We start from the raw sequence: 20,963 nt of genomic DNA, 5'->3' as shown, positions 1-20,963 counted from the left end.
TCTGGTCAGGTCTTGTCTTGTCTTGTCTTGTCTTGTGTCCTGTGAGTTCAAGCTGATCTGCAACGTCATGGCCCACCCAGTGCCCAAGGTACCCCCGCCACGCCCCCTGTCGCTTACTGCTGTCTTGTCTGGTCTTGTCTTGTCTTGTCTTGTGTCCTGTGAGTTCAAGCTAATCTGTAATGTCAAGGCCCACCCACAAGGTACCCCCGCCCTCCTCTCGCTTACTGCTGCCTTGTCTGGTCTGGTCTTGTCTTGTCTTGTCTTGTGTCCTGTGTGTTCAAGCTGATCCGTAATGTCATGGATCACCCAGTGCCTCAAGTACCCTTCTTTTCCTACTATCTCGTCTTGTCTCGTTTTGTCTTGTCTTGTGTCATGTCGTGTGTGTTGTGTCGTGTCATGTTGTGTCGTGTGTCATGTCTTGTCTTGTCTTGTCTTGTTTTGTCTTGTGTCGTGTCGTGTCGAGTTCAAGCTGATCCGTAATGTCATGGATCACCCAGTGCCCCAAGTACCCTTCTCTTCCTACTGTCTTGTCGTGTCTTGTCTTGTGAGATCAAGCTGATATGTAACGTCGTGGCTCATCCCCTGCCCGTGGTTTCTTTGGCTTCTTGTTGTCTGGTCTTGTCTGGTCTTGTCTTGTCTTGTCTGGTCTTGTCCTGTTTGGTCTGGACTAACCTTATACTATCGTGTCTTTTCTTATCGCTTCTCGTGTCATGTCGTGTCGTGCCCTGTTCTGGCTTTTTGTGTTCAGACTAATGCACAATGGTATAGACCACCCGCTCGGTACCCAAGGTTCGCTTCCTTTGTGGTGTGATGTGTAAAGATTGTTGGTGTGTTGTGATAGTAGTAGTAGTAGTTGTTGTTGATGTCGTTGTATAATGATGACTATGATGATGGTGAAACTGGTGATGATGATGATGATGATGGTGATGGTGATGGTCCTGGCGATGGTGATGATGATGATCATCATTATCATTATTATCAATATTAATACAAAACACTTCTCCCTCGTCCCTTTCCCCCTAACCTTTTCCACCACCACGCCACCCACTCCGACATCCCCCCCTCCCCCACCCCGTTCTTCACACCCACCCACAGGTGACGTGGACGAAGGACGGACGTGACATCACGGAGAACGACCACTACAACATCACCTACGCCCACGGGTCCTGCACTCTGGAGGTGGCCTACTCCAAGCCCGAGGACTCCGGCACCTACGTGTGCCGTGCCGTCAACTCCCTTGGAGAGCAGGAAACCAGCTGCATGGTCACTGTGGAAGGTGGGCATGAAAGGGGGTGAGGTTGTGGGGGTGTGGGGGTGGTGGGTGGGGTGCAGTGATGGGATACGGTACTTCACGTTGCAGCTGGATAGGATAGCATAGGATAGGATAGGATACGGCACTTTATGTTGCGGTTGAATGGGATAGAATACAGTATTTTATGCTGCTGCAGTCAAATAGGACAGGATACGATTATGTTGCAGTTGAATGGATACTATGTTTTATGTTGCAGTTTAATAGGATATGCAGGTGGATATGATAGTACACAATACTTTTTGTTGCAGATAAATGTGGTAGGATACTGTACTTTATGTTGCAGTTGAATAGGATAGGACACAGTACTTTATGTTGCAGTTGAATATGACACAATATTTTATGTCGCATTTGAATAAGATGGGATACGATATGGTACGTCAGTTTACTGTGAAACAGGAAATGATAGGACAGCATACGTTACGTTACAGTGAGATAGGATACCACACGATACACGACACGTCACGGTGCGTTGTAACAGGATACAGCTGATCCTGTAACTGCCATGTTGATGATCACTTCAGTTCAGTTCCTGTTGATCAAGTATGACATTTAATTAATGTTGTTTTTTTTGTGTGTGTCGTCTTCCTTCAGTTCTACCGATGATAAACTATGCCGAGTATGTCGAGTCTGATCATTGTTTAACTCACTCAGTACGGCCAGTCCTCTCTTCTCCTCTACACAGACCCCTCGGATGTCCAATGGGTGTCTGAATGACCCAACCTTTAGCTTCCGTCGTCAGAATTGTGGTATTCTTTGTCAACATTCACCTCTTCAGTATAAGAGCCTTCCGCTTGTAATATTTTGATGGTGGTAATTGGGGAGAAACGCTGTTAACGTCGTCTCTTTCGCCGTTCGTATGGAGAGAATTAATGTGTTGGTTACGTGTAAGAAATGTGCATTGCTTAACAAAAAGCATTTGCGTGTGTGTTGTGTGTTCAGCGAGAGCGTTCTACAAGCCTAAGGACAGCAGCCACGCCTCCTCCAACGTGTCCAGGATGGTCCGCAGAACCACTTCCGGGACACGGGTCGAAGAGTCCTCCTCCTATTCCTCCTCCTCCAGAACTTCGCGCCGTACCGAAAGGACGGAGGATTTCTCCAGCTCCTCTCGCACGGAGAGGAAAAGTAAGTACAGTAACCCGCGTTCGGCGCTTGGTTGGACTTGTAGAAGAAAATAAATCGTCTTGTGATTTTTTTTTTTGATTTTTTTTTTTTTTATTTGAGGGTTTTTTTTTCGTTTGCTTTTTTCTCTTTTTCTTTTATTTGGTTGCTTCCTTTTCGTTTGTTATGGCGATTTCCTTTTTCTCTTTTTCTGGTGGTTTTTTTTTTCTTCTGTCTTTCTATCTTTTTTTCTGTTTATAAAAATAGTCTCTTTACTGTTGGCTTGTTCTTCTCTCTGTTTCTTTATATTTGGTTCTCTCTGTGTGTGTGTGTGTGTGTGTGTGTGTGTGTGTGTGTGCTTATCTTTCTCTTTCTTTTTCCCGTTTTTTTCTTTCTGTTCCTTCCGTATGTTTTTTTCGCCTTGTTTTTCTTCTTTTGTCTTTCCTTCATTTTGCCTTTTTTGTTATTGAAAATAATGTTTTTCTCTTTTTAATTCAGTTTTGTTCTTTTTTTTATTTCCATTTCTTTCGCTGCTGGATTTCTTTCATTATCAGTTGTTTCATTCTTGATATCGTTCATTGTTAATTTTCATTTCTTTCCATTCAATCCTTTCTTATTTATTGTCTTTGGTTTTGGTTCTTTTCTTCTGTTTTCACATTATCGTTCTCGGCATCTTTTTTTTCTTTTTTTTTTAATGTACTATCTAAATGTTGTGTGCTTTTGCATGCAGTGTAAATGTTTGTAGCGTATTAGAAGTTGTAGATGCATGTTTAGCTGTGGAAACGTTGAAGCTTTGGTACGTAACAGCAGTTTGTAATTGGTATGTCACAGACTGTTTGTACACCAGTCTATTTTGAGAAAGAATATGACAGTTGAGTTACTCAGATAAATTGATTGCATATAGCTACGATATCACGTTTAATCTCTATCATTGTATTTCGTGGTGATTATATTCTGTTTATGAGGGTTGTTTACAGATCGTATTACCACAGCATCACCGAAGATTTATGGATAGATAAATGAATTGACAACAAATGAATAAATGAATTAATGAATTAATGAGCTGATAACAGTGGTGATCGACAAAACAATTCATCAATGAACAAGCCAACCACTAGTGTCTGCATCGAGGGTGTAAGGATTCCAATAGCCAAGCCAGCTCAACAGCTATGGGTAGAAGTTTCCTTTTGTTCTTTTGAAATGAATGAAGTCCCTGTTAATTATTCACAATCAAACAACCCTTATATCACAAGAGTGCTAGTCCCTGTTCATTGTTCACATTCAAACGAACGCCCCTTGTGTCATAGCAACGCTTCCATGCTTCCATGCCCAAAGACAGTGAGGCTGTTAATAGGAATTACGCCAGTTCAGGGTTCTGTCTGTGTCTTCTCTGTGGCATGTTCAGGACTAGAGACTGTGTCGATCTTGATTGAAATGCCCAGTCCTGTTTGCTTAGTTCTGCTCTGGTTGTTGCTGCCGCTGTTGTAGGTGTGTGTCACATGATATCTATATAAGGGTGTCCTTTTGTAAGGACGTTGCTGGGTTCATATCCCTGTACCCGTACTTGCCAGTGTGTGTGGTGAGCTTATGGCAAATCACGCAGCCTTGGCTTGGTTGAAGTCTTGCGCGCGTTTATGTCTTGTCGCTTCCTGAAGGAGTCACACGTCGATGTGCTTGTTTGCTGTTTTACGATCTAATCAACACGTTTGGCCTCTAGGGATAGGGAGGCGCCATGTGCATAGCGGGACCCCTTAGGCGTTGGTCCTCTGGTCTAGCGTCCACCAGTGATCAGGGTTCGAGGCCCCGTTTTGGTGTAGTGTTGTGTTCATGGGAAAGGTGCTTTCCTCCTATTGGCCTCACTCCGTCGAGGTGTGAACGGGCACCTGACTACAGCTGGGGGAGGTCAACACGGCGGAAGCAGGTGATTGGACCTTGCCTCCTTATGCCCAGCCATGGACACAGTGGATATGAATTCACTGCCCTGGACACAGTGGATATGAATTCACTGCCCTGGACACAGTGGATATGAATTCACTGCCCTGGACACAGTGGATATGAATTCACTGCCCTGGACACAGTGGATATGAATTGACTGCCCAAGACAGTGGATATGAATTCACTGCCCTGGACACAGTGGATATGAATTCACTGCCCTGGACACAGTGGATATCAATTGACTGCCCTGGACACAGTGGATATGAATTGACTGCCCTGGACACAGTGGATATCAATTGACTGCCCTGGACACAGTGGATATGAATTCACTGCCCAAGACAGTGGATATCAATTGACTGCCCTGGACACAGTGGATATGAATTGACTGCCCTGGATACAGTGGACATGAATTCACTGCCCTATACACAGTGAATATGAATTGACTGTCCTAGACACAGTGGATATGAATTGACTGTCCTAGACACAGTGGATATAAATTGACTGCCTCCTTATGCCCTACCCTATACACAGTGTATATGAATTCACTGTCCTAGACACAGTGGATATGAATTCACTGCCTTGGACACAGTGGATATGAATTCACTGTCCTAGACACAGTGAATATGAATTCACTGCCCTGGACACAGTGGGTATGAATTCACTGTCCTAGACACAGTGGATATGAATTCACTACCTGCCTATGCCCAGTCCTAGACACAGTGGATATGAATTCTCTGCCTTCCTATGCCCAGCCCTAGACACAGTGGACATGAATTCACTGCCTTCCTATGCCCAGCCCTAGACACAGTGGATATGAATTCACTACCTTCCTATGCCCAGCCCTAGACACAGTTGAGATGAATTCACTACCTTCATATGTCCAGCCCTAGACACAGTTGAGATGAATTCACTGCCATCCTATGCCAGGCTATAGACATAGTGGACATGATTTCACTGCTTCGAAAACCGTAAAAGGTAATGGCACCTTCAATCTTTAAGACAGGTAGATACACACGTGCACAGATGATAGATGGGTATAAAGAACTGTTGACAGAAAATGCCCACACTGGACACCACACCACTAAGCTGGACTGGTCACTCAATGATGCAGGGTACCCTATGTCAGAAAGAAGAACAAACCCGTGTCGTGATGTCTTCCTATTCTCTGTAGTGTTGAGGCATGGAACGAAACGTCACGCAAATCATGTCTTGATTTAATTTTGAATTCGGAAAACCGATTTGTGGTAGGGAGAACTGATTGAGCATAAGTTTTAAAAAAAAAGAAAAAGAAACACGTCTCTCTAGTGTTCGTATTAGCCATACACACACACACACACACACACACACACACACACACACACACACACACACACACACACACACACCACACACACACACACACACACACACACATGTACGTCTTTGTTTGAGATGGTTGTTGTGTAAGTACTGTGACACATGGTAGCCGTGGCACTGATGTAGCTGTAGAGGTGTTGCATTGTGCATGGGCATGGAGGAGGAGGAGGAAAAGCCGCGTCCGGAATGACACAGGGTGAACACAAGGCCCCTGGGTTGTTACCGCCAAGCGGACATTTTCCGATGTCCCTTATGTGATCACGCCTTTAAAAAAAAAAATTCTTTGTCGGTTTTTGTCAACAATATTTGAGATTCACCCCACATCCTCCGACATCACCCCCACCCCAACCCCACCTCTCCCCACTCTAAGCCTCTCTGTCTTACGCAGCCATCAAGCAAACAGTTGCTGAATATTTTTGATAGTTGGCTGAAAAAGAAAGGTTTCAAAAGTGCAAAAAAGAACCCCCCACCCCCCAAAACAAAAAGAAAAAAATACAGGGAGAAAGAAACTGAAGAAAGAAAATAACTGAATGATATTTGGCTAAAAAGAAAGATCGCAAGACAAAAAAAGAAAGGACAAAAAGAGAGGGATTGAAAGAAAGAAAAGAAAAGAAGAAATTGTTTGAAAGTTGGCTGAAAAAAGGTAGCAAGAAAGTAAAAAAAAAAAAATAAAATAAAAAAGAGAAAGAAATGCTGTGAGGGAAAGAAGAGAGGGTCGTTTGATAATTGGCTGAAAAGAAACCCAGAAAAAAGTAAGAAAGAAAAGAAAGATAAGAAAAAGAAAAAAATGGAAAAGAAAAAAAAAAGAAAGAACCGAAGAAAACAGAAACCAAAGACAAGACAGATTGGAATGAAAGCAAGAAGGAGTGAAAGTCTGATGGACAGGAAGAAGAAGAAGGAAAAAACGGAAGAAAAGAACAAAGATAAAAAAAATAATGGTCTCCTCTTTGACAAACGTTCTTCAGCTTTTGTTTTCTTACATCTCCTCCCTTAAAAAATCGATCAAAAGCAGATGTTGTGTAGCCCAGCCCATATGGATCAGTCAACACGCTTTAACACCGGCTTGAAACTGAAACTGAAACGGCTGAGATAAACCCGGAAACAAGAACCGATCTTTTTTTTTTCTTTTTTTTTTTTCTTTTTTTTTTTTTTTAAAGTACCACGGCACTTGTGTCCACTGAAAGCGAGCAAGTGTGTAACGAGATGAGACCGGCATCCCCTCCCTCTCCATGTCTGTGGTCTGTGTACATGTATGTACGTGTGTAGCAAGCTTTAGTTGGTCTGCTGACTGGCGGTGCCCTGTGTCTCTTTTGTTTCAGCTGTGACTAGTGACACTAGTAGTAGTACAATCGTCTCTAGTAGCACCTCCACGAGCGACAGTAAGTTCTAGTTCCCAGGACTGCTGCAGTGAGGGGGGGAAGGCGCATACGGGCTTGACCCTCGTTTTATTATTTTTTTATTTTTTTTTATTTTTTGGTTTGTTTTTTATTTTATTTTATTTTATTTTATTTTATTTTTATGTTTTTCGATTAATTATTGTTTCATGACGTGTCTGGTTCCTGTGTCTGATGAACATGTATGCGGTTCTGTTGAATGTGCATGTCACCTGGTCTCTCCGTTTTCTATGGTAAGCTTTGGGCTGCAGCTTCTTGTATTCTTTCTGTGATACCAGCAGTAAAGGATACGGTTTATGATTTTTTTTCCAATACATTACATTTGAATGGTTGTGTTTTTTTCTGGTTTTTTTTTTTGTTTTTTTTTGGGTTTTTTTTGCTTTGTGTATTATATTTATTTTTTCACGTTGTACAATTGTTTATTTTCTGGAAATGTAATGGCTGAGAGAAAAAAAAAAGGTTTTGTTGATTATTATTTCATACTCTTGCTCTGAAGCCTATTAAATTTTTGTTTTGTTACTATTTTCTTTTCTAATTGCTGTACTTTGCTTGTGCTATGCTTAGCGTTTATATATCACGTATCTTTTTTTCATTCTGTCTCTTTTGTCCTTCAATGCACAACAGTTTTACCTTTTTCATTAAAAAAAAGAGAAATGGATTTGTTTCATAGAATAACACTGTTTTTTTTCTTGTTTATCACTCTTTGATTCTTGTTCACTTACAATTCTTTGTTGTTTTTAAGTTATTGAACATTTACATAGTTTGCAGTGCATGTCAAGCAATCGTCTCTTAACACTTCTTTTTAGCAACACTATGAAGTAGCCCTTAGAACAGACCTTATTTAGCCTTCCATTGCCTTATACTGAGTGTGTACATGGTGATTATAACGACACGAAAGATCTTGCCTTTAGAAATCCAGAGAGAAAAAGTGAGATTTTTTAGTGACTGCTTGAGAATAGTTTGCTTAAAATTGTGAACTTTGGTGAAGGAATCTCAGTTCACGATTTTTTTTTTTTTTTTAATATGCACAGTCCATGATTTTTGGGCGTAAAGTGCATTGCCTTTATTTGCTCAAGATCGGCATAGTCAAACCTAACCTGGAGAAGCGCAATAGTTGTAATAATAATGATATTAATAATCCACTATTTCCTTCTTCAAGACATCTTGATTGAAATGAATGGAGAGAGGCTAAAATGTGACTGTGTTCAGTCCCAGATGTTTTGGAGAGACAATGCTAAGTGGCCCTTTCATCTATGGAGTGGATAATGATGAGGATTTTTGGGGGGAGAAAGCATTATTACTTGGCTTGATGGAAGAGCGTGGACATCAGGCGAATTAATAATAAAACTTTGTGATCGTGTTTCGTGCTGTCTTATTTTGTTGGTCGTACTGGAGGTGACTCGTTCAGTTTCGGGAAGTGTGTGTGGGTGTGTGTGTGTGTTGTGTTATGTCTGTGTGTCTGTGTGTGTGTCTGTGTCTGCGCGCGTGCGTGACACAGAGAGACATTCAAAGTGTTGTTCCCATGTTGTTAGGACTCTTTTTTTCCCTTTATCTCTCTCTCTCTCTCTCTGTCTCTCACTCTCTCTCTCTCTCACACATACACGCACACACACATCCATCTATCCATCCATCCATCCATCATCCATCCATACATACATACATACAGCCACCCACCCACTCATTCCCACCCCTCCCCCACACATCCACAAACACACACACACACACACACACACACACACACACACACATCCATCTATATATACATACATACATTCATACAACCACCCACCCACCCATCCCCACACATCCACAAACACACACACTCATAAACACACACACACACACAAACACAGACTGACACACACAGACACACACAGACACACACACACACACACACACACACACACACACACACACACACACACACCACAACTAACACCACATGTACAGACGAACGCACACAAGTGGAAAAAAAAAAAAAGAAGAAGAAAATATTTTTTCGACGTCCGGACAATGACACATGGAGCTGCTCAGACCGTTTAACTGTCCGGTCATCCGGTCATCTGGTCATCTGGCTGGTGCCGACACCTCGGTGTCTGGTATCCCTTTTTGTTTCTCCTTACCCCCCCTCCCCCTCTCCTCTCCTCCTCACCCACCCCCTCCCCTCTTCTCTCCCTCATGTGTACCCGTTATCCCCTCACACATCCCTGCACCCCGGCTGGTCGTGTGCTCTATTTGTGCTTTCAGCTTCAATCAGCATTATCATCATCATTGTCGTCGTCATCATCATTATCATCATCGTCGCCTGTTCCATAAACTGACCCCCTCCCTTTCCCTTCTCATCCTCTGGGCTCTTTTTCTCTCTCTCTCTCTGCTTCTCTATTCCTGGCACTTTTGTGTGCAAGTAGCGAAATGCCCCCCTCCCCCTTCCCTCCCCCTGATTCGACTTATTTGTAGTGTTTGATTTTTTTTTTATTCGTCACCGCAAGATTAAAAGTAATCTCTAGTCCAAAGAAACACCATCAGACCCCGTGTTTACATGGTTGGGCTTGGTGTGTGACTTTTTGCTTTGGATTGTTTTGGGTGTTTGTTTGGTTTTTTTCATTTGTTACAGAATAATCTTGATTTCCATATATGCACTTGTTTTTATGCTTTTTATTTATATTGGTTACAGTTTTCCAATTAACACATTTGTGTGTGTATGTGTGTGTGGTTGGACTGATTTTTATGTTCTTCCGCTAATCATCTATTAAGCCATAAACTGATTATGATTTGAACTAACACGGGAATTTGTGCACTGGTTTGAAGACATGCACTGAGTGGGAACTTAACTGAAATGTTGCTAACTTTCGATTTTTTTTTAATGTTTTTTTTTATACAAATGGTAATTTGTGTTGCCTTTTTATTGAGGTGGTTGTGTGTGAATGTCAGGTATTGGTTTTAGATTGAAAAAATAATACTGACAATTTTGAAATATATTTGATTATCCGTGCATGTTTAGCGTTAAGATGAATGTGTTGTAGTTTTTCCATTTGCAAATTAACGAAACTAAAGGCCTATAGAAGTTCACAGGTGGGTTTTTTCTGTATTTTCACGAATGGATATGTTTAGCATTTCTTGTCAATTGCAAAGTTAAGCATCAACATTAATGACAAAGATATCTTCTGGAATCTAAGTGACAAAGGTAATATATTTGCTTATCGTTGTTCAAGTTTACAGCCGTTAAGTTAGTATTGCCTTTATACAGTGCGTTTACGTGTTATTTCACTTCCTGACTGTGTGTTTTATTATCGCTACGGAAGCGTGCACAATGTTCAAAATGCTGTACTTTTCATGTTCTTTACGCAGCGCCGAATTTTTCTTTACAACTATAAGCACTGTTTTGTTGTAAGAACTTGCACTGTTCAGTACTGTCTTGAACTATGTTGTTCTGACTGTTATATAGTGCTGCGATAAGGATGATGATGATGATGATGATGATAACAATGATAACGATAAGAATTATGAGAACTGATGGTGATGATGGTAATTGTTATTTAGCGACAAATCTTTGCGGAAACACAACAAAACGCTTTCACATCCAACTGTCACATGAACAGACAACACTGTACGAAATGGATAAATGCAAACACGTACAAAAAAACAAAACAAAAACTTGAAGGCTTGATAAACCATGGACTGGAAGAGGGAGGGGAGGAATTAACCTATTTCAGAAAGAGGCAGGCTTCAATGCCAGACTAGCCACAGCTTAGTGCAGGGATTCCACGTCGGAAGCGAAAGACGGAGATCGTTCGCAGTGTCAGGTGGAGAGACAGAGAAAAAGCGGCGACCGACTGTGTGATTTTTGAATCTTTGAACAGAGAAACAGGCGTGGTCTTTGACGTGTCTTGCAGTGCCGTGCTGTCCTCTGTAGAAAGGAACGAATGAACCGTTTTGTTCAGCGACTTTTTTAAGCAGTGATGAAAGGAAGGAGCAATTAAACGTACTGAAATAACACTAATTATTGTAGACTTCCCACAGAACATATATGGACATTTACTAACAAGGGAATTGAGAATGAGATGAACAACCTCAACAGCATCCATATCCATGTATGTCTGTGCTGAAATTAATTTCGTTACCATCACTGACATTATTATCGAGGTGTATTTTTTTGTTTTGTTCGACGAGAATAATTGGGGTATCATAAAATAGCTGTATTGAATGGCAAGCGATTTCAACATATGCACGGAGTCACTAGATAGTTTGCCTTCCTCAAATTAACTCTCATTGATGAAAATCGTTATAGGTCTATCTCAGGGACGAAATTTGTGACATAAGTCAACAGTGATAATACAGACATTTTGTTTTTAAAGCAAAACACATTTCATGAGGTGACGACAGTCTTAGATTTAATCTGAAATAAGATCGGTTTTATCTAGTGCGTATTGCATCCCCACTTTGTGAGGACGTGTCATTTTCCAATAATCAATTAATCAATTAAAGTCCACAGTGTGAGGGGACTAGGCAGAAATCCCACACTGGTACAATACAATACAATACAATACAATACAATACAATACGACACGTACAATCAACACAATACAATGGAACAAATACAGTACAATGTGACACGACACGACACATCTTTATTAACCCGACACGGAGATTACGTGTGCATCCATAGTACAGTACGTCACCCACACCACACAGTCTCTCTGTCTGCAGTTGAGTCCGATGCGTACATGGACGTGACAGACCGTGAAATAAAATAATGTCTAAGTTATATACATCAAGCTGAATAAAAACATTGGAATAATAGAGCAAAGCTGCTTGGTTTATCGCGCAGTGAAAGAGGTAATGTTCTTTAAAAAAAAAAAAGTTACTTTGAACAACACTATTCTAGAATAAGAAACATATCTCTTATATATATATATATATATATATATATATATATATATATATATATATATATATATATATATATACATGCATGCTTGTACATCTTAGTAGTGGAGAAAAACGAGTGCAAGTAACAATTAAACAACTCTTTCATAATTTTAAAATAACTTTGCAAAGGTTATAAAAAAGATTATATATATACATATATATATACTATTTTTTTGTATTGTGGAGATTGTCACGGTGTTGTCTCTCCCTCTATCTCCCCAGAACGCAGTGAGGAGGAAGCTCCCCAGTTCACAGAGAATTTATCGCCAGTGGAAGTTGTGGAGGGGGAGTCTCTCACCCTGAGCTGTGCCTTCACCGGTCTCCCCGAGCCCAACATCGAGTGGTTCTTCAACGGCCAGGTCAGACAGCTGGCCTTTTGTTTTTTGTAGTTCTTCTCTCTGTCCGTCTGTCTCTGTCTGTCTGTCTGTCTCTCTGCCTGTGTTTGTATGTCTTTCTTTCACCCCCTGTCTGTCTGTCTGTTTGTCTTTCAGTCTGTTTCTCTGCCTCTGTGTGTGTGTGTGTGTGTGTGTGTGTGTGTGTGTGTGTGTGTGTGTGTGTGTGTGCCCGCTTTTTGTAAAGCGCCCAGAGCCCTATTCAGAGAATAGGCGCTGCATGAATTCACCTTCTCGATATCATCATCATCATCATCATCATTATCATCTGTTCATTATCTGCTGACAGATGCTGTCATCGGACGACATCGTGTCCATCAAGACAAGGGGGTCCAGCAGTCGGCTCCAGATCTCAGAGGTGGTGGTGGACGATGAAGGGGACTATGTCTGCAAGGCCTCCAACACCGCAGGTGTCGCGTCCACCAAGGCTAACGTCGTGGTCAAAGGTGAGAGCCGAGTGTATGTGGGCGTGTGTGGGGGAGATGAGAGGGGGGGGGGGGTGGAGGGGGTGATGGTGAGGGGTTGTGACGGTGGAGGTTTTGTTTGTTGTGTGTGTGTGTGTGTGTGTGTGTGTGTGTGGAGGGGTGTGTGTGTATATATGTGTGTGTGTGTGTGTGTGGAGGGGTGTGTTTGTGTGTGTGTGTGGAGGGGTGTGTGTGTGTGTTTGTGTGTGTGTGCGTGTGTGTGTGTGTGTTTGTTTGTTTGTGTGTGTGTGTGTGTGTGTGTGTGTGGAGGGGTGTGTGTGTGGAGGGGGGGTGTGTGTGTGTGGAGGGTGTGTGTGTGGAGGGGTGTGTGTGTGTGTTGTGTGTGTGTGTGTGGAGGGGTGTGTGCGTGTGTGTGTGGAGGGGTTGTGTGTGTGTGTGTGTGTGTGTGTGTGAGTGTGTGTGTGTGCGTGCGTGTGTGTGTGTGTGTGTGTGTGTGTGTGTGTGTGTGTGTGTGTGTGTGTGTGTGGAGGGAGTTCGAGGGCTGAATGAAGAAGAAGAAGAAAAAAACAACAACATTGACTTCCTTACTCCATTACCCACAGACGATAACATCCGTTCAATTCATTTCTCAGTGGCCAAGAAGAAAGTGGAGGAGCAGCCTGAGGAGGAGGCGGCCCCCCCAGCACCCCCTGCGGAGGACAGGGGTGCCCCCGTGGACCCCCCTCGCTTCCTGGACCACCTGCAGGGACAGTCAGTGACCGACGGGGACCAGGTCACGCTGCAGTGCCGTATTTCGGGTAGGTCTGGCTTCCGGGTGGGAGGGTGAGTTGGTGGTGACGGGGGAGGCTGGGGGCTGGATGGTGGGTGCAGGGTAGGAAGTGTTAAGGTGGTAACGAACGTGGGGATTGTCGGAAAGGATTGGGGTGGAGTGGAGGTATGAGGTGGGTGGGGTGGTGTGGTGCTGGATTGCGGGTGGATGGTGGGGCCACGGTGTGGATAGTGGGTGCAGTGTAGGAAGTGTACACGTGGTAACAAATGTGGATATTGTCGGAAAAGAGTGGAGTGGAGGTATGAGAGGTGGGTGTATGTAAGTGTGGTTTAGTATTGCGGGTGGATGGTGGGTGATGAATAGGGAGTGTACACGTGGTAACAAATGTGGATTTTGTCGAAAGGGGGTGGGGTGGAGTGGAGGTATGAAAGAGGGGTGGGTTGGGTGCAGGGTAGGAAGTGTACACGTGGTAACAAATGTGAATATTGTCGAAAAGGAGTGGGGTGGGGGTACGAGAGGTAGGTGTGTGTGTGGTGTGGGATTGCGGGTGGATGGTGGGTACAGATAGGTAGGTATGCAAGTGGTAACAACTGTTGATTAATATTTATGGGAAAGGAATGGGGTGGAGGTATGAAAGGTGGGTGTTCGTGTGTTTGGTGTGGGGTGTGGTGGTGGAGGGTAGGTGTGAAGTGAAAGCATGTGGATGTGGAGGAGCACGGGGGTGGTGGTGGTGGGAGCAGGGTAGGTATGGAGGTAAAGGGAGGTGGATTGTTGTGTGTGTTTTTGGCGTGAGGTACAGGCACGAGGGTTTGTGTCTTGCGTGAAGGCGCTGCTCAAGGTTATGATGATCACCTGCCAGAAACAGCTGGCAGTGTCTTCAGTGAGATGGCAGTAGTAGATCATGCAGAGCCTTCAACATTGACATCATCTCTCGATTCTTTAAACAGTTAATGAAAACATCCCTGCGTGGTGCTTGACTCTTGGTGAAAGCTGTTTGATCAAACAATGTCATATAACACCAACAGTGGAGGTGCCAAGGAAGGATGAGTTCCATGTTGGACTTCCGATCCAGAGTTGACCAGTGATCAGGGTTGGAGGCCCTGTTTCAGCATGGTGTTCTGTTCTTGGTAAAAGGCACTTCACTCCAATTTTCCTCACTCCATCCAGGTGCGAATAAGCATCTGATTCTGGTTGGGAAGTGGGGTGTGGGGGAGGGGTTAAAATGGTGGAAGGAAAGGATTAGGCGACGCACCCACACTGAGCAGCTGGAGCAAATCTGCAAAACTAGATATAGGCAGGCTGGTTTCCTCCCACGTACCATCCGGGATTGGAACGCCTTGCCCCAGAGAGCTGTGGAGGCTAGCTCAGTCGACACCTTTGTGTCGATGGTCTCCAGCATATAAATACCAGAATAACACTTTTTTTTAAAAGAAACCTATGTAGACCCAAATGTATCTTCCGCAGATCACTCAACGGAAGGAAAGGATTAGGCCCCGCCAGTGGACATGGATGGAACCACTGTCCTGATAGCGATGGCCGTAAAAAGGTTGAGACCTTTTACCTCGAAGTTCATGTAACACCAGTATGTCACGATTCAATGCATGGCAATGGCATGGTGTCCTCAGGCAAGCCGGAAGTGCAGTGGCTGGCCAACGGGAACCCGCTGACGGACAGCGACGACTTCAAGTTCCAGAACGCGGGCGACATCTACAAGCTGGTGATCGGGGAGATCTTCCCGGATGACGGCGGTGTGTACGCCTGCAAGGCCACCAACGCCGGAGGCAGCGCCCTCAGCAGCTGTACCGTGTTCGTGGCAGGTGAGAGTGTTGATTGAACATGCAACGGGACAGGTCTTTATGGAAGTACAATAGTGTTCATATGTCCACTCTAAGGTGATCGGTTTTCAAAACACCCAGGAAATGTTGACATCAAAAAAAGGGTCAAAAACAAAAATGTTGCGTTCGGATTTTTCTGATATTTTATCCCCACATAATCTAGTATATATTCCAGCACAAAATAATTTGACAGCAATTGGTGCATATGTTGGCCCTTTTTTCATGTAGAATGACTGGACTGAGGTGTGCGCGACGGGAATCTGTAGGATGTTTCTCCTGTCTATTTTTTCTTGTGGGAAGGGAATCTGCAGGACATGTTTCCTGTCCATTTTTTGTGGAAAGGAAATCTATATGACATGTTTACTGTCCATTTTTCATTTAGAACGGAAATCCGTGGGACATGTTTTGTGTCCATTTTTTTGTGGAAAGGGAACCAACAGGACATGTTTCCTGTCCATTTCCCTTGTGGAAAGGGAATCTGCAGCATGTTTCCTGTCCGTTGTTCTTGTGGAAAGGGAATCTGAACGACTTTCTACGGTCCTTTTTTTCTTGTGGAAAAGGAATGTATGTTACGTTTTTCCTGCCCATTTTTCATAAGAGGAAAGACATATCCAGCTGAAGATGTATTACAGGAAAAAATATTACGAAAGTACATGGATGAATAAAGATGTATTGTATTGCATTTTATTGGAATACTTTTTTTTTAATTATTTTTTTTCAAATTTCTACCCGTGGCGTGTGGTCAGTTCCAGACGAGGAGCCCTCTGACCCCGTGTTCAGCCGCTGGCCGCAGTCCCAGAACATTGACGAGGGCAGCCCCGTGACCTTCACCTGCACTCTGGACAGTCCTTCCGCCCTCACAGGTCAGAGGGCACGTGGATAGGGAAGGTGGTAGGAGTGGGGGTGAGGGGCGTGGGGGGGCCGAGAAGGGGGAAAGGAGCGGGGTAGAGGAGTGGGGGGGGGGGGAGCATTGTTATGATGAGGAAGGAGAGGGGATGGGGATGCTTGGAGAAGATAGAATGGGGAATAGAATTGGGCAGGGTGGCGATGGGATGAAGTGGGAAGAGGGTCCTGGAGGAAGGGGGGAGGGGAATGGGGGGAAGGGGGGGGGGAGCTACGAAGGAGAGAGAAAGGGCTCTCGGTTCAGAGCGAAAAGGAGTGTGCCTTGCTTCATTCTGTAACGCAAGCTGGAGAATTTTGTCCAGTGCACGTTTTGCCCAATGCAGGTAAATGAAGGAAGAGGAGAGAGAAATACAGACAGACAGACAGACAGACAGACAGATAGGGGGCATATTGGGGGAGAGTTGGGGGAAGGGGGCGAGGGGGTTGGGTGGGGGGGGGGCGTGGGGGGGGCGGTCGTGGATTTGTGCCCGAGTGTCACACTGTTTCTGTCACACAAATGATTTGGTATGCACATACGCACAAAATAATTATTATGGAACAACAAAAATGCAACAGACAACACCATGTGTTGATTACCCATGTGTGTGTGTGTGTGTGTGTGTGTGTGTGTGTGTGTGTGTGTGTGATAGGTATTCACTTATTTATTTCTTTATCTACGTTATATCTTTTTCAATGTGTTTGTTTGTATTTATTTACGTATTTATCTGTTGGCCAATGGATGGATGTATTTACCTATTAACCTGTCTATTTATTTACTCATCTATTTATCTATCTATCTTAACGCCCCCAGTGTCGTGGAGCAAGGACGGCCGCGCCATCGACGCCGACACGGGCCGCTTCAAGCTGGGCGAGGAGGGCAAGGAGTACAGCCTGACCATCCCTGCCGCGCTGTCCACAGACTCCGGAACCTACTGCGTCACGGCCACGTCACAGGAGGGAAAGGCCTCCTGGAGCTGCACTCTGGCCGTGGCCATCGGGGACAGCGGCGACGAGGCCAAAGTGCAACAACTGCTCCAGGAAGTGGAGGTGGGTGCGGCGTTTAGTGGGGAGGTAGGGGTGAAGGTTGGGGTGAAATTCGTGGTCATTCTACTACTCATGGAAATGGAGGTGGGTGGGTCGTTTTTGGGGGGAGGGGGGTGGTGAAATTAGTGGTCATTCTACTACTCATGGAAATGGAGGTGGGTGGGTCGTTTGGGGGGGGGGGGGGGTGAAATTCGTGGTCATTCTACTACTCATGGAAATGGAGGTGGGTGGGTCGTTTGGGGGGAGGGGTGAAATTAGTGGTCATTCTACTACTCATGGAAATGGAGGTGGGTGGGTCGTTTGGGGGGCGGGGGGTGGTGAAATTAGTGGTCATTCTCATGAAAGTTTAAGTGGGTCGTTTTGGGGGATGGGGTTATCAGTGGTCATTCTACTTGGGAGTAGAGGTGAGCGGGTCGTTTGGGAAGTGGGGGGTGAAATTAGTGGTCATTGTCACGGAAGTTTATGTGGGTCGTTTTGGATTAAATGACCATTTTACGCTTCAAGGAAATAAAGGTGGCTGGTTCGTTTTGGGGGTCAAATAAGTGGTCATTCTCAGGGACGTTTAAGCGGGTCGTTTTGGTTTGAAATAGTAACCATTCAACGTTTCAAAAAGGTAGAGCTGGGTCGTTTGGGTTAAAACAGTTTTTCTATTACTCAAGGAAGTATGGACTGGGTCGTTTGGGAGATGGGGTGGTGGTGAAATAAGTGGCCGTTCTACTTCTCATTGGAGTAGAGGTGGATGGGTCAGGTTTTTTGTTTGTGTTTTGTTGTTGTTGTTTGTTTGGGGGACGAAATTAGTGGTCATTCTACTTGTCATGGGAGTAGAGGTGGGTGAGCACACACGAGTTGAAAATTTTCTGAAACCATGCAATTTTTATTTTTTTTATTTATTTATTTTTTTTTTATACGCAGTGTGTCCTACTGATGCTGATGAAAAAACCTAATACTACAACGGAAGTTGGTACGGAGGATTAAATGGGGAAGCGAAAGAGAAAGAAAACTGTTTGCAGTGTATTGTATTGCAGTGTATTGTATCGTGTTGTGTATTATGTGTCCGCTGCATTGTGTTGTATTACATAAAACCAAATATCTACAGCGTTCCTGGTGTATAACACTTCACACAACACATGGCTTGAAGCAGATTTTATTGATGGACATATTTCTTATAGTGCATAGAAATAGTTCAAAGAAGATAAGATATTTATTACGTAGAAAATGACAAAAGACTCATAGAAAATGACTTGATATTCATTGCATAGAAAATGACTAAAGACTCGTAAATATGGCCTCAGAATCATGGAACACAGAAACATGACTACGGACACACTGCAAACAGAACTGTCCACAGAATTATAGTACATAAAAAATTCACCACACAGCCTTATTTCACCAACAAAACAACTCCCCATATCGACCATCTAAACGCAGTGACCCACTTTCTTGCTGCAATACCAACCAGTGAAAGATGACTTCTCTCATTTTGATTGTGGAATGGGAGGTCACAAACAAAACTTTTATTTTACATATTTACCATGGTTATAAGGTAACATGGGATCTCTTTGTCAAATCATTGCTTTCATGTCTTTAAAATCGAGCATTTAAACTCATCTGTTCCCAAAGTAGCTCCTTTCCCTTCGTTTTTTTCCATCCATAGTATCTCCACATGCATTGATAAAGTTTATCTTCCATCCTTTTGTTTCAGACGTATACATGCATGTTAAAGTTGGGTGTGGAAGCACTTTGACTTGTTTCTGCACAAGATACGGCGCTATATATAAATATATTATCATCATCGTCGTCATTAGCAGTGGTAATAGTAATATCATTAGTATTTTATCATTATCATCGTTATCATAATCATGTTGGCCATGCTGTGTTGCAGTGATATAATGGAGAGAGAGAGACCCTATCCTCGTTCTGTATATAACCCAAGCTGGGGGACACCACTGCATCTGTCCTTCGGTTCTGCTGCTGCTGCTGCTGCTGCTGCTTTGCCCGCTTTTGACTAACACCACGCTACCACCGCCAGTGGCAGGGGGGACGACTTCCATTGTCGCCAGCCAAACACCACGTGCCTGTTCCTTTCCCGTCCTTCCTGTGCTTGCCGGCACACGCCATCACGCAACGAGTAAAACTGACCGAGCGATCGAGAACATTTGGGCTTTTATCTTTTAATGACAGTTTATTCATATGGATGTTGGACTTTCTTTATGTGAATGTTGGACTCTTATTTATTTATCTATATGTTGATCTGGATGTTGGTCATTTTTCTGTTGATCTGGATGTTGGTACGTTTCCTCCGTGAAGTCTTAACGCTCTGGGGGTGATTCATAAGGCCGGGACTGTGTGCTGCAATTGGGTCCTAGTGACTTTTTCTGTTTGTTGGCAACTGTATATAGATCCATTGGATAAAAATGGAAGATTTCAAAGCTTTTATTTTGTGTTGAAATGAGCACTGCACTATTCACTGTTTAACTGATTTTTGGTAGCTTTTGGTTTGTGGTTTGGTAAACAGGCCAAAGAAATTCTCGAAAATATATGAAATACAATTGAAAACAGCCGAAAAGATCATCAATGAACTCCTTAACTAACCTATAACTCAAAACGGTCTCGCAAAAGAAGGTTATCAAAAAAAAAAAAAAAAAAAAAAAAAGGAAACCACAGCTAAACAATTACTGTTCCTCAGTTTATTTTTTTATGGTGAAACTGCATATGTTGACATGTTTTGGCGGTGGTCTTTACAACAAAAGAGGGAAGACCTCTGGGGCCCAACCAGAATCAGTATTCTTGCCATACCATTTTCGGCTCGGACTGTTCCGATAGATTGCGTAGTGTTAAGCGCGGATGCATTAAATAACATTAACATTTTCCATTTTGTTTGATGCCTGTGATTTAAGGGGGATTTCGCCGAGGAGATTCGGAATAATTAATGCCTTAAGGCGTCGTGCATTATTGCATGCTGTACTATTATTCTGCTGTGCTCAGAACGTGACAACTGGGAATTTCGCTCTGTTTGGAACGGTCACTGACGTTTGAACGTGCTGTTTTTGTCTTGCGTTTATTTCCACAATGTAAAGATTATGAACGGATCTTCTGTATTCCACCGACAATTGGTTGAGTGAAAAGTACTTGCATGAAACGAATCTGCGTCAGTTTTCTTTTTTATTCGTTCTATGTCCTTTCACTCCCTTCCTTCTTTCCCACATTTAGCCCCCACCACCACCACCACTCTCCCCCTTCCCTCCCCCTGCACAATTTTTCATACTTTATCAACCATCTTTGGGAACGCGCGTTATTTGTCACAAGTCCAAAATGTGACGCTCACATTAACTCTCGCACTGGGGCTGCCTTTTAACTTATAAAACGAAGCATGAAACACAAGACAGGCTCCAAGACTGATCATTATGGACAGTATCTGCAGTGCTGTACTTAAGCGTCAGTTCCCGTTTGGGCAAACACTGGACGAGTCTAATAGAGAACCTGAAGCAAGCAGAACGTGTTTCCTGTGCATTGTTGAAATACTTGGAGAACATTTCAGGCCAAAACTAAAGCCAAAACACCGGGGTGGTTGGTCATGGTGTCTCAGTACCTG

General features: G+C 43.6%; 1 protein-coding gene across 1 annotated transcript in view; it reads left to right on the top strand.

Moving 5' to 3' along the window:
• The window catches only part of LOC143301083 (twitchin-like), a 265,961-nt gene extending 245,447 nt beyond the window's left edge, over positions 1-20,514 (top strand). Inside the window, exons 94-103 of the mRNA XM_076615089.1 lie at positions 1,096-1,276; positions 2,252-2,434; positions 7,021-7,080; positions 12,247-12,383; positions 12,706-12,862; positions 13,474-13,638; positions 15,236-15,427; positions 16,192-16,308; positions 17,139-17,374; positions 19,254-20,514. Coding sequence (XP_076471204.1) covers positions 1,096-1,276; positions 2,252-2,434; positions 7,021-7,080; positions 12,247-12,383; positions 12,706-12,862; positions 13,474-13,638; positions 15,236-15,427; positions 16,192-16,308; positions 17,139-17,374; positions 19,254-19,256 — 1,431 coding nt within the window. The 3' untranslated portion in view covers positions 19,257-20,514. The remainder of the gene's footprint in view (positions 1-1,095; positions 1,277-2,251; positions 2,435-7,020; positions 7,081-12,246; positions 12,384-12,705; positions 12,863-13,473; positions 13,639-15,235; positions 15,428-16,191; positions 16,309-17,138; positions 17,375-19,253) is intronic.
• Positions 20,515-20,963: the final 449 nt, after the last annotated feature.

This window comes from Babylonia areolata, chromosome 27 (assembly GCF_041734735.1).
Source record: "Babylonia areolata isolate BAREFJ2019XMU chromosome 27, ASM4173473v1, whole genome shotgun sequence".
In the NCBI taxonomy this organism is placed as follows: domain Eukaryota; kingdom Metazoa; phylum Mollusca; class Gastropoda; order Neogastropoda; family Buccinidae; genus Babylonia; species Babylonia areolata.
The sequence above is the reverse complement of the archived record's forward strand: the minus strand, read 5'-3'. Positions and strand labels throughout refer to the sequence as shown.